Here is a 14,355-nt window from a genome sequence, read left to right as displayed (position 1 = left end):
GAGTGCGTTTATTTCATAGAAACCTTTTCAAGTCATGAACTTCATTTTTTACAATGTTAAGCATGAATATTTTCTTGAACTATGAATGGTTTTCCATTGACCAGTCATTTTCAACAAATCAAATTAATGTGTGAAAATCCGAAAAAATTAATTCTCAAAAGATTCTTTCACTCAAATAAACACACCCTTGAAACGAATATTCGAAAGTTAAACAGTATTCACTTCACAATGATTTATGGCCAAGCTAGAAAACCTACTCAAATTAGGAAATTACTCGAACTAGAAAGGCTAAATAGATTAGAAAATCTACTCGGAGTGTACCGAAAACTTTATGATGATCATATTCTTGGAAAATGTTTTTCCATTTTTAGGTTAGGAAATTCATTTTCCTAACTTTAAGCATGTATATTTTCTTTTGCCATAAATTACTTTCCGTTGATCGATCATTTTTCAACAAATCAATTGCAAGAAAGTTCATAAAACCAATTTGCGAATTTTTTTTTTTTTCCACTCAAACAAACACACTCTTAAATTGAGTTTCCTTTGCGAAATCAAACTCTATGGCCAATGCCTACATTAGCCACCATGCGTATCAAGGAGGAGTTAGCAAATATCATTAGCTTCCCTGTTTGTCTTGTTCCCCAGGTAGTTTAATTCCATTTTTCACCTACATACTTGTAGATAGATTCCCTCTCCCATTCACGTCGTTTCTGGGCCGAGAGACCCTGAGACTTCTTAAAAAACAAGGAAGAATTATGGTTTTCATTTTTTTCCCTAAATGGGTAGATTCCCAGAAGACCCGAATGACTTTTCACTGAGAGAACTGTGCCCAACTACTCTCTTGTTATGTCAGATCTGGAGTCACTCACTCAATCACTGCTGCTACTGCCCAGTTGAAAGTGATTGCCCACCAATTACCCAAAGTCTTTCCTCAGCAGCGTGGGAAGGCGCATGTTCCTCAGCTGGGGAGTGCTTTGGGCGACCAGCTCAGCTTGTCAAAGTTATCAGTGACAAGTCTTTCAGCTTGTCTCTGTCTCTTAAAATATCTATCGGTCAAAGTTCTAACTTCAAATCCAATGTAAATTCTGTCTTGAATTTTTTTTTTATTTAGAGAAAATCTCAATCTTTCAATTCAGTCCAAGTTTATCCCAACTTTTATTTATTTAAAAAAATTCAAATTTTAGGCCTAATCTCAAATTTACCAGAACTTTGTTTTTGTTTAAGAGAAAAATCACAAAATTTCCTCTTATCCAAAATATATCTCCAAAGTCGCCATTGAGTGTTCTCATTTTTTAAGATAATTTTTCATGTCACCTTATTGATATAACACATCAAAGTTGGAACTAAACTATGGAAATAGAATGAGAGTAGATTGAAAGTTTATATTTTTTAGACAAATAAAATTCGGAATAAATTTGAAATTGAATTTAAAGTCTGGATTTTTTTTGTGAGACAAAAAAAGCTGATGACAGGTGTAGGAATACACCCAGAGTTTTAGGATTTTTTTTAAATAAAAAAAGTTCGAGATAAAATTAAGACTAAATTTAAAGTCCGGAGCAATTATTTGCAGGACATGTCATTTATACGACGCCGGCTATCGAAAACGATCACGCAGTAGTAATTATTCTTCTGGAAGTTATGCAAGAGAGGTTGCTTTCACGCTTCTCCCCCAGCATAATGCAACTTTAAAGAGCCCTCGGCATCGATGCTTGTATGATCCGCCATCCATGGAACACGAGAAGCTATCGTAGACACAAGATTCCGTTCATTTTGGGAGTAAATCAATTATAAAAATCATATTGGGTTATTACTAAGTATGCCATCAGTGTCAAATAAACATATTTAATGGCCTACTGACCTTAAAAAATTTGAACATTAGGTCTTATCCTAATTGTACCCTGAACTTTTTTTGTTCTCTTAAAAAATCACAAATTTTTATTTGAGTCCCAAATTTGCCTCTGTTAATCCTCCGTCCAAAGTTTCTCTTGACAACCGAGAGATGAAAAACTCTGAAGCACGAGAGATTAAAGATTGGGTGCAAAATCAAAAGTTCACAAATAAGATGGATGGGAGATCCTCTTGAAAATAAGAGCAATTGAAGAAACACGACTATAATTACTCCAATTTTTATCCAAATTTCAGATCTAATAAGATGCCGTTTGGGCTAACATGGAAATTCGTCTTCGAAAGATGTCATATTGGATATGAAACTTGAGGAAAAAAAATAGAGTAGCGATGTGGAAATGTCATATCACTTCGTCGATTTTGGAAGAAGAGTTAGCAGAGGTAGATATGAGATAAAAGTTGGCGATTTTTATAAGACAAAAAATAGCTATGGGTAAAATTGGCACAAGACGTAAAGTCAATTGTTTTTTAGTGTGAGAAAAAAAATTTAGGGTAGAATTTAGATGGGAGCAAAAGTTAGGTTTTTACACAAGAGAAAAATATATCTATATATAAAATTCTGAAGTTAGAGTTGGAGATTTTGTGGAAATTAGGCCCATATTTACTATTTACTGCATATAAAAATCGAGTTCTGTCACGATAAATTGGATATTTTCTGTCTCTCTATGTGTTCATGACAAGAAGTCCCTGTACAGGATAAATTGGATGAACGACAGAAGTTATCAGGAAATTAATTCCGAAAGTGACCGCGAGGAATGGACTTCTTTTTCCCAATCTATGATTTCGACAACAACACTCATCTGATGCTTTCTTCTTCCAAGCGCAAACACCAGGAACTATGGCAGACACGAACAACACGCATCCCCATCTTCTCCTGCTTCTGCTTCTGCTTCTGCTTCTCTCTCTCTCTCTTCTTCTTTTCTCTTATGTTGTCTTCTCTTTTCTTTTTGGTAATGATACGAAGTGTCCCCTTCTTCTATCCATGCTAGAGAGTTTTCACTTAATCAGGTCAAAGCCCACAAAATAATAAGTGGAAAGGTAGAATTGACTGTAGAATACATAAGGAATTTCAAACGATACTAAAATTGAGAGCTCCAGTTACACCCCTATTTCTTGCATTCTCTATGCTACTGTAAATGTTATCTAATACTGAGAGGATCCAGTGATCTTTAGATCCATTTACTGCAGTCTGACACGTACTGGGTCGACATAATTCCCGTGTTCCAGTGTTCATCATGCACGCATAAACAATGCTCGGATGTTTCTGGCAAAATAAATAACAAAGACAAACAAATCTCAGATCTCAAAATTTAAGATACTAGTAGAACAGGGACATCAACATCTCAAACAGGCAATAGTGCTTAGGGCACAGATTGACACACCAATTAAGGAAATTTTCCAATTTTTTATTTTATAAATTGCCCTCGTGCTATGCACCAATTATTGGGTTGTATTTGTGATGCACGTGGAAATACCACGTCAGTCCGTACTTATCGCCCAATTACTTTGATGATGTGGATTTTTTTTATCGATTTGGAAATGTCACGTCGAGTTGGGACTAGACCACAGGTCAGATTTGAAATTGATTGAAAGTTTGTGATTCTTTTAGACTAAACAAATTTTGGGACAGATTTGGGACTAGACCTAAAGTTAAGAATTTTTTCGAGACAAAAAAAAAAGTTCGAGGTAGATTTGGGACTAAACCTAAAGTTGAGGGTTTTTTCCGAGACTTGACCTAAAGTTGGGATTTTTTCTGAGATTAAAAAAAAAGTTCAAGGTAAATTTGAGACAGAACCTAAAGTTGATAATTTTTTAGGGAATTAAGCCTTATTTTTTTGTCGAAATTAAGCCTTATTTCAAAATAAAGCATACTTTACTATTATGACATGGGCATTCTTTATTAAAACTCTTAATACTTGCGGCACTTTTTTCTTCATGAACTCGATCACAACTTAGACTTTTTTCCCTTTTTTGAGCTAAGCTATAAAAACCCAAATCGATTCTCAAATGATTTTACTGTATCTATTAAAGTTATAGAATATTTTCTTTTGAATTCAGAAAACCTATAGAAGTTGACATCCACTGGATGAGCACAGCTTTAAAACTAGGCAACTTGACATTATGGTGAACTCAACTCCACCAGAATTGTCCCCATTCTCTGAAATATTATTCCTCTGCCGACAAGGGTTTCTGAAAGTTTGGGCGTTGGGTTTCCAGGAAGAAGCCAACCATGGCTTGGCCTCCTCTGCAACTCTCTGCATGTGCACCACAGCTGTTCTACAATCATTCGTAATCTAACATTAGATCCACATAGATCATGATGCAAAATACCTTGAAAATAACTCAATTTTCACCTATGACAATGTCATTAAATTCCCAAAAAAAAAGGCAATCTTTGCTATGATGGTATATGGAAGGAAAATTCTATAAATTAGATGAAGTTTGTAGTCAAAAATTGGGGGTTGCAAAAAGAAATTAGGTGACCTACCCCATGACCCTACAAAGGCATGCAACCAAGTTCACGTCTTCTGGGATCCGTGCCTGGCTGTGGGGATCGCCTCTTTTGTCACCATCCTAATAGCTTTTGTAGACAAAGGGACATCTTTTAAGGAGCCAAAAGAGAAAAGATGAAGATATTAAGGACACATTTCCCCTCAAGGGGAGGCTTTTTAGAAGGGAGAACAGAAAAGAAAAAGGACAATTTGGCTCCAAAAAGCAGAGAGAAGGAGAGAGAAAATACTTATTCAAACTGCTTTTTGATGTTAGTAATTTTTTTACTCTAGCCCAATATCTGGCATGTGAACTTAAACACTCACAACCATTAGGGGATTACTTCAGTGGCCATTTTTTCCATTTGAGAAAAGAAAGGTTAGGGTTCGAATCCCCATCTTCCAGGGAAGTGGAGTGGGGACGGTATGAGAAGGGAGCAATGTTTCGCAATTTGAAATAAAATAGGATATAATTAGACCAAAAAAATAAAAAACTTGAACACCCACTTCGACCCAAACAAAAAAAGAAAAAAACTGAAACACCCACAATGTTAAAGGGCATGAAAATGGCACATAAAGGGACAACTTTTGCACTTACTGGTCTTTCTTGCGACTCTCAAAAGATCCATCTGTGCTAATTGCTGTAGGCTTGCCATGTATTTGACAGAAGCATCAGAGAAAATTTGTTAATGGGAATGGGACTTTCCCAACAAGCCCCCCTGATTTGCCCCCTTAAAAATATGCATGATCTCTCTGACTAGGTCTGATTCTTCTGGATCTCCATATGTCATTGGAAGATTACATTGACCAACTTTTGTATGAACAAATCGTTTCTGTTCACTCTTAAATAAACACTAATGGTATGAATTGCACGCAATTTTTTTTGTTATCTTGATGAAATATCTGCTGTACTCTGTACTGGACAAACGCAAATCCTCTCTCTCCCGCTCCCGTTGCCCGGCATCACGCGCAGAAGCGCCGATTCCGTACATACTGTGGAGACTTCTTCTGCCTTGTGCCAGATTCGAGCAAGAAAAAAGCTGAGAGTACGTGCTAAATGCTTTTGACGGTTGCGATTTTTCTGGTAAACCAAAAGCAAGTATCCATACGGAATATATTGATTCATGACATGACGTTGCGTCTTCGGATTTGAGTGAGAATAAGATAACAAAATATCCTAGACGAAGTCTTCCAAAACGGATATGTCCAAATAAAATTATGGATAAGAAATTCGGGATGGGGGATGAAATGAATCCAGATTGGATAAAAAAAAAAAAGATAAATACACTAGAAGTCATGAACTTATCACGAAAGAGGTGTAATTGAGTTTAAAACTTACAAAAAGTGTAATCAAGTCTTAAAACTTATTAAATTAATCCAATCGAGTATTTCTATTAACTCCTTCCAACTTGGTCGACGGAAGATGTTGATGTAAATTTTTTAATTATTTTCTATTTCCTAAGTGACGAAAATGACGTTGTGTTGGTCCAATATGTTTTCTTTTACACAAATGTTGTTTAACTTAAATACAAAAATAGACTAAATTAAAAAAATGAGTTGGAAAGCAAACGGCGAGGCAGCCACTACCCCACCATTGCGGCCGACAATGGCGGGAGAATGGTTGGCAAGGGTTGTCGAGCCCCATTGAAGGGTTGATGACACTCGCAGACCACAAGGGAGGGTCTATAGGCCCTCTCCTAGATCTAGGCGAGAGCCCTCCCCCATATCGGGCAAGGGTCGTCGGCCCTTGCATAATCTGGCTAAGGACCACCAGTAGCAACAAACCCTCGCCAAAGAAAGCCCTCAAACTAGAAATGGGTGAGGATGAGCGACCCTTGCTCGATCTAGATGAGACCCACGAACCCCGCTAACAATTTCCCCACCACTCTCGGCCCTTCCCGTTCGTGGTGGGGCGGCAACGCTTAGGGCAACCCTTGCTCGCCTGCTTTTCCAACTCTCACAATGTGAAAAAAAGATTAGCTTATTTTTTATTTAATGTAAATAAAACTTGTATAAAAATTTAGTTTGGACCAAACATTTTAGCCATGTCATTGTACATAGGATAGAAAAAATAATTAAAATAGTCACGTCAATATTTCCGTCAGTCAAATTGGACGGAATTAACGAAAGAACTCAATTGCAGGCTTGATTGCATTTTTTGTAAGTTTTATGACTCAATTAAACTTTCGTGATAAGTTTTTGATTTCCAGTGTATTTTATCCCATAAAAAATCTACAAAAATAATTTACCAAATGCTGTTGATTTTAGCATGGAGTGATGGAATGACGCTCGCAAACATTGCTTTAATGGCCACTCGGTGAGGATCACCAACAAGAGAGCCTTCGCATGGCTATCACCGTCGAAGAACTTGAATCCCCTCACGAGTGCGCTAGATCCTTTAAGATTGCTGTCCACAACAGAGGCGTGTCCACCCTTGTCACGCATTGCCCCCAACGCATTGGCCTGAATTTGGCAGTGGCGGTGCATCCCAACAACACTGGCGTTGAAGGAATAAGAACCGTAGGGGAGCTCAAAGGGTGATATTTAGGGATCCCGTGAGAGATTGCATTGGGTGGGTGGGATTTTTAAAGATATCTGAAGTTGTACCACACATATAAAGAGATTTTTTGTACAAATCAAAAGACATTGAGAAGATTTCTAATTTCATCTTCCCCTACGACATTTAGGATCATCTCCGACATGGTAAAGTTGAGCAAGGACTGTGGCCTGAATTTGGCAATGGCAATGGATCCCAACAACACCGGCGTCGAAGGAAAAGAACCGGAGGGGAGCTCAAAGGGTGACATTTAGACATCTTGCGAGAGATTGCATTGGGTAGATGAGATTTTTTTACAGATTTCTTAAGTTGTACCTAAAAATAAAAATACATTGAGAAGATTTCTAATTTCATCTTCTCCTATGACATTTCAATCCGAATTTGAACGATGAAACGCAATGTAAAGCATTAAAGGAACGGTGACTGTCCACGGTTGAGGAACCCTATTCTTTAAACATTTTTCTTGAAAGAAAGAAAGTGAAAAAACAATCAACATATTTCCTTACCCAAAAAAAAAAAAAACAATCAACATATTCTTGCACATCACACGTTCCAATGTTTCTCCCACATGCTGTGGGTCAAACTGACAACCACACCCCCCTAGAGAAAGAGAGAATTCCTAAAGAAACCGGTCGTGTACGAGTTCTTAATATATTTAAATCGGCCCCAACACGTGAAGTAGATCTTTTTTTAATCCCCATACATACAAATCTGATCTTGAACCTGCTAATCTCATCAATGCAGGTTCTTCCCACTCTGTATTTTGACTTACAGATGTGACAGAGGCGCAGATTAAGTAATAGCAAACCCTAACTTCAGCCTTTTGTCATTCTCAAAGAATAAACCGATAGCGACGAGTAGTTCACAAAGGTTTATTTATTTTCTTTGGAGCCATTCACTGCCGAAGTTTGTTTGTAAAACGAACGAAAAATTACTTTTACCAATCCCACATAAAATGAAAAAAGAGTGAAAATCTTTTTATTAATGAGAAGGTTATTATAGTTATTCAAAATAAAGAAATGAGCAAGTGACCTAGATTCTACTATATCCGCGTGCGAGTGTGCGATTATTACATGTACTTTTGCGATTGTGGTCCAAATTTGGTACTATCCAACAATTATTTTTTTCATTTTCGAAATCATAATAATAATTAACTGTTGAATCATACCGAAATACTGTGATGGTTCACGTAAGAGTTAAAGTTAATTTCTATTTTATTATTATCATTTAATTTCGAATTTTATATAATGAAGAGTTACAATTTTCAAACACAACCGTTTTCGTCCGAATTAGCAATTTTGAACATGAATAGGTGTGTCCGAATGATGGTTTTCACACATGAACAGTCATGTTCGAATTGTGATTTTTCGGACACGAATAATTGTGTCCGAATGACCGTTTTCACACACGAACAATCATGTTCGAATTGCAATTTTTCAAACATGAATGGGTGTGTTCATATGGGTAGTTCGGATACTAAGAGGTGTGCTTTGTTAGCATTATAAAATGGACAATTCTGTTCAATTTATGTTGTTCATTTTCACTCTTTCGTTTTCCTTCAAAAGAGAAACATCCATTTTTTCAATTATTTTCGTAGAGAATTTAAGGAGATTTACTGGAATTGCTATCCAATATTCTCACTGTGACTTTATTGTATCCTGAAGAGAATTTGCTATAAACATATAACAACTTTATGGGGTAAATTGATCCTAAAAAAGAGTGATTACACGCCTCAAAGTCCGACTACATTGTTACTCAATTTCCTCCGATTATTTTCCAACATTCACCAGCTCAAGAAGACTCGTGATGCATGATTAGCTGAACCTCTAAACTAAGTATTGCAAACTTTGTCCATATATACATTGAATTACATGGCAAAACAGCATTACGTTGGATAATAGAGAAAAAAAAACATATAGTAATTCTGGTGTCAATGACAATTACCAAAAAAGCATAAGTTTATTGCAATTGTGCAAATTCGGTCATAAACTTTTTTTTCGTTAATCGAGTCATAAACCTTTTGCAATTATGTCAATTCAATCCATTTGACTGGTTGGTGTTGACATAATGCCGCTAGCGCCGACATGGAAAATTTTAATAATATTTTTTGAAATTTCTAATTAGTTTTCTGTCTTTTCTTTTCTTTTTTTAGTTTGGCCGGCGGCCTCCACCGATCTCCGGGCGAGGGCCTACGAGCCCTTGTGGGCCGCTAGGAAGGGCTTATGACCCTCGCCCTGCCGCAACAAAGGTTTGTTGCCCTCACCTGCAAGCCTTCACCCAGGATTCGGCGGAGGTCGCGGTGATCCGAAAAGTATTATAAAATTATAAAAATGGTTAAAAAGTTTGAAAAATATTAATAAAAATATGCCACCTTAGCATTAGCCGGCCAAATGAACTTAACAATTATAAATAGTTTATGACTCAATTAGCAAAAAATAGTTTAGAACTAAATTAGCATAATTGTAATAGATTTATGACTTTTTTTATAATTTTCTCCTCGCGTGATGCATGACTTGATGGAGAAATTAGCTCATAAGTATGGGTTAATCATGGACTCGACAACTCAAAATTTACGCTTCTTTTGCCAGCTTAACTAAAAAGTCCATCCATTGATCATATGTATTTACTAACTTGGTGGTATAACAAAGTAGATCTATCAAATCGGCGGATATGATAGGGCATGGATCGGATTGAAAATGGTCTCATTCAAATTGACCAATTTACATGCAATACAAATATGGCGACTCATTCTCGATCCGATCCGATCCATACACAATCTTTTAACTAAATATAGAAACACTTATACTCAAAATGAGGTTAAAATGCAAAGCGAGCGAGCGCGAGATCAAGTGACGATAAAAACAGAGCTATTGACGTGGCTTTGATCTAAGTAAATTGTAAACCCATTTGACATCCATATTATTTTGAGCTCTACCATATTAAACCCAATTACGACATACTTACTTAATATAATTAATTTATATAACAAGATTTGTTTTTGGTCTAGTTAGCTAATCAAATATGGATTAAAAAATTGGATCTATAATCTATTTTCGACAAGTCTGCCATAAAGAAGGATATTAAAATATTCGATTGTCTTTTGGAAAAGTAAGGACTGATTTTTTTTTTTTTTGGGGGACAGTAATGATGGCAGCATGTCTTTTTCAATTTCTGTAAGGTCCGGAGCGTCCTCACGAGATTTTCCGTAACTTAAGACACTGCAATAAATGTTTTGGGACCGAACCGGACCCGCCTAAATTGGGCCACACGGAGCTTTTCCGAGTCCGTGATCCGACCCGTCCTCATCCTTTGAGACGTGTCCCCGCTCTGCACAGCAGCGCTTTTATCTTGGTCAAGCGCGCGTTTCCCCTGTTTTTTTTTTCTCCAGTTGGGGCTTTATTATGATGCACACATCCACATAACGACATTAAAAAAATCATTATTCCCATTATTATCGTCGTCGAAATTATATTATAATTATTGTTCTTTAAATTTGCCTCCTTCCAACGAAAGCCAATTTCAGTTTTGTTGAGTTGTTTTATGGCTTCCTCACAGCCAAGTCCACCGCTTCTCTCTCTCTCTCTCGCACGCCCCCACATAAATGTCGAGAGTTGCAGAGAGCTCTGAAACAAGAGAGAGATAGAGAGAGAGCGAGACAGGGAAGGGAAGGGTAAAGGTTAATGCTTTGCACCAACCGGCTTACCCTTTCTTAAGACTCTCAGACCTCTTACTCCTCTGAGTTCGCTACTTCACTTACGCACACACGACTCTCTGTCTCTCTCTCTCGCTCTCTTCTTCCTTTCTCTGTATCAGGAAGGATGAACAAACAAGATGTCATGAAGATGCAGGTAAACCAGTCGGCCCCTTTTTGTTGATTCTTGAGTTGATTTAGCATGAAACAGAGTTTCGTGTCTGTGTGTTCTTGGTTCTTCATTATGGCTGCGGAAGTCTGTACTGTCTTTTTTCTCCCTGTGGTTTTGAGATCTGAATGTCCCAACTTCGTCTATGTTTTGTGGGTTTTGCTCGCAGACGTGTGCTCTCAGAGTGAACATACACTGTGAGGGATGTAAGCACAAAGTCAAAAAACTGCTGAAGAAGACTGAGGGTACCCACATACCAACCTACTCCCCTGTTGCTTTTGGTTCTATTTTCTCTGTCGATTCAGTGATTTTTTTAAATAGTTTCCGTTGGATATTTTTGGTTTGATGTGAAGTCTTGTGGCTTCTTCTGAAGGATTTATTTTTATTTCTTTCTGTTTGGTTTTAGGAGTGTGCTCGATTAGTATAGATGCAGAGCAAGGCAAGGTAACAGTGACTGGTTCGGTAGATCCGTACACGCTCATCAAGAAGCTTGAGAAGTCTGGGAAACATGCGGAGCTCTGGGGAGGATCAGGAGGAGCCAAGAACAACAAGAACAACAACAGCGACAACCATCAATTCAACCAAAACCTTCTCAATCTCAACCACCAGTTCAACAACTTGCAAATGGAGAACGCCAAAGGAGGCAAAGACAACAAGTCTCAAAAGGGTAACAATGGGAAGGACCAGCAAATGGGTGGAAACATCCAACAGCAGCTGGCTCAGCTGCAGCAGCTGTACATGAAGGGTGGTGCTAAAGATCTGAAGCTCCCTTCCAAGGAACAGAAGACTGTCAGGTTCAACTTGGCTGAGGATGATTTTGGGGCGAGTGAGGATGATTTTGACGATGAATTTGATGATGAATGTGATGACGAGTTTTACGATGAATCGTATGATGATGAGTTTGGGGAGGAGTTTGGCCGTGGCCATCACCATGTTCCTTCGAAGCAAGCCAAGATGGGTGGGGGCGGTGGTGCACAGGGACATCAAGGGCCTAAAGGTAAAGGCGATAAAAAAGGCGGCGGCGGCAAAGGGGGGAAAGGCGGCGGCGGCGGCGGCGTCGGCAAACCCAAGAAAGGCAGTGTCTTCGACATACAGGGATTGATGAAGGTGTTTGGTGGTGGAAAAGGCAGTGGTGGGGATGGGAAAAAGGGTAAGGAGGGAAAGAAAAATGACGGTCAAAACGGTGGCAAGAACAAAGGAGGAGGAGGTGGTGGTAAAAATGGAGGCAAAAATGGTGGTGACTTGCTAGGAAATGGTGGCAAGAATGGATTCAACGAAGGGTCCGGCAAGAAGAACAAGGGCAGCAATAACGGCGGCGGCAAGGGAGGTGGTGGTGGCGGTAAAAAAGGGGGAGGAGGAGGAGGAGGAGTGGGTGATGGGGCCTACGCTATGAGTAAGATGCAACCTGGATTCCTCCAAGACATGGACGTCCCTAATCATGGCAAGGCCAGAGGTGGTAATGGTTTTGTGGGCCCAATGGGGCCCATGGGCCAGATGGGAAATTACCCAATGGGCCAGATGGGCCACATCCCGGCCGTGCAAGGGCTACCGATGAATGGCGGGTACCATCAAGGAGTGGGCCAGGGTAATCCGTACAGCCAGCAACAGTACATGGCCATGATGATGAATCAACAGGCCCAAGCCCAGGCCCAGGCCCAGGCCATGGCCCACCAGGCGCAGGGGAGCAACATGTTCCAGCCGATGATGTACGCTCGGCCGCACGCGCCGGTAGGGTATGTGCCACCGATGCTGCCCCCGGCTTCGGATCCGTACGTCCACATGTTCAGCGACGAGAACACGGGCAGTTGCAGCATCATGTAAATTTAGTGGGCCGATGCTGGTGTAGTAGTAGGAGTGGGGGAGTGTAGTAGTAGTAGTGCCTTCTTTAGGATTTCAATTTTGTCGTGTTAGGTGTTGTGCGCTTCTTATGAAGAAGTGTCTTTTGGTTGCAAGGAGAGTGCCAAGGTCTTTGAAAAGTAACCATAGCTCATGTTTACCAATTAAGAATTCAGCATCAAATTTCTCTAATCTCGGCTCTTTGGTTTCATGACCTTTGCTTGTTGGAGATCGTGCATCGATTGTCCGCCGTTGGATGGGACGTTTTTCGAGCGATCTGGACGATCCGCAAGCAATTTTAGTGGGGAGATTTGACTAGGGAGTGTGGTGGGGGGGACAACCGTCCGAGAAAATATCAGTATCTTTGGAAGAGTCGCTTTTAGTTCTTGGAAGGTGTTAGACAGCTGTGAAAAGGGCCGCCATCCAATGCGACAAAGCTTGTTTTCAAATGAGAGCACCCCAGTGCCATGCTGTGATTTTGACAGATCCCCGAACGTGCACGATTAGACCCCGAGTCGGCTAGACTAATTTTCATATGTTTCGATCTATTTTCATGCTATGCATATTCGACTCGGCTAATAACTTTGGAAAATTTGTACCCAAATTGAGGTAAGGATAAGAGAAAATCGAAAGAGAATTAGAGAGGTGAGTTGAATTTAAATAAATTGTGATTGTAAACTCGTTCAATACTCACAGTATATTTAAATCCATTTATTAAATATAATCAATAGAAGTAACAACTCATCTCATCATATTTGGATTAATAAATGAGTTTATGAATCATTTTGACAAGTTTATGTATGGTTCAATGACAAACAAACCCATCATAAGCTAATCAAGAAGACCATGAAATACTCCATCGAATTCACATCCGACGGATTCCGAATGCGAATTCGGCGGGATTCGCTCGCGCGAGAAGCTGAGCGTCCGTGGCATAATTGACAAAGGAAATTCTCATGATTCAACACGTCGTGATGAATATGAGAACGACGGGAACTCTTTCGGGTAGATGCCGGCTTCAATGGACATAGCACTAGGCAACACTTAACTTAGGTGGGAAAAAGTCATGAAACGTGGTATTATTATTGATGGAGTCGAAGGACTAAAGGGTGGGGCCCGACTCGAGTTAGGCTCTGATAGCTCGATCGTCGGAAGTGCGGCTATTGAAAATCTAAAGTTTCTGCCTTTTGAATGGAAAAAAGAATGATTGTTGCACCGTCCAACGCACTAACAATTTCTTCTTGTTGGCTCTCGGTCGTACTGCATATGTAATGATGCCCCCCTTGAATTAGATTAGATATTTTGCCTCAGAACCCTCCCCCCACACGACAACTTTCTTTTGCACGACTGCGGATCCGAGAGCTGCAATCTATGGTGTATTTATTTGAGTGGAACAGTTTTTTATGAGCTAGTTTTCTGCACTTTTGCTAGTTTGGTTTATCGAAAATGACCAATTGATGCGACATCATTTGCGCTCTAAAGAAATAACGGATGCTTCGAGTTGGAAAATTAATTCGCTAACCTGAAAAGAGAAAAACATTTTCCTTCGTTGTGAATTTTTTTCCCCGAAACTAACGCACCCCTGGTTTGGACTCACCGCAGTCCACGTGAATCGCATTCTCATTTCACATGCACATTGAGAACAAAGGCATAACTAGCTCAAGTACTAGCACATCGTGTCAACCCAACATGAGTTTCATCAAAAGTA

At 39.3% G+C, this 14,355-nt stretch overlaps 1 protein-coding gene across 2 annotated transcripts; it reads left to right on the top strand.

The window, feature by feature from the left end:
- The first annotated feature begins 10,623 nt into the window (after positions 1-10,623).
- Positions 10,624-12,856, top strand: LOC115751666 (heavy metal-associated isoprenylated plant protein 34-like). Of its 2 annotated transcripts, none has more exons than XM_048280441.1 (3): positions 10,624-10,793; positions 10,981-11,056; positions 11,218-12,856. In XM_048280441.1, exons 1-3 carry the CDS (start codon positions 10,770-10,772, stop codon positions 12,630-12,632), a joined length of 1,515 nt encoding a protein of 504 aa, XP_048136398.1. In that variant the 5' UTR covers positions 10,624-10,769; the 3' UTR covers positions 12,633-12,856. The 2 variants fall into 2 exon arrangements, with proteins under 2 accessions (XP_048136398.1, XP_030545473.1); XM_030689613.2 differs by having other exon boundaries at positions 10,624-10,799.
- Positions 12,857-14,355: the final 1,499 nt, after the last annotated feature.

Source organism: Rhodamnia argentea, chromosome 6, assembly GCF_020921035.1.
Source record: "Rhodamnia argentea isolate NSW1041297 chromosome 6, ASM2092103v1, whole genome shotgun sequence".
In the NCBI taxonomy this organism is placed as follows: Eukaryota; Viridiplantae; Streptophyta; class Magnoliopsida; order Myrtales; family Myrtaceae; genus Rhodamnia; species Rhodamnia argentea.
This window is presented reverse-complemented; position numbering and strand designations above follow the sequence as displayed.

Excerpts from the sequence above, each read along its gene's own strand:
- LOC115751666 (XM_030689613.2), top strand. The coding sequence starts at position 10,770 with ATGAACAAACAAGATGTCATGAAGATGCAG. Across the intron at positions 10,800-10,980 it reads AAGATGTCATGAAGATGCAG|ACGTGTGCTCTCAGAGTGAA; the intron begins GTAAACCAGTCG and ends TTTTGCTCGCAG. Across the intron at positions 11,057-11,217 it reads ACTGCTGAAGAAGACTGAGG|GAGTGTGCTCGATTAGTATA; the intron begins GTACCCACATAC and ends GTTTGGTTTTAG.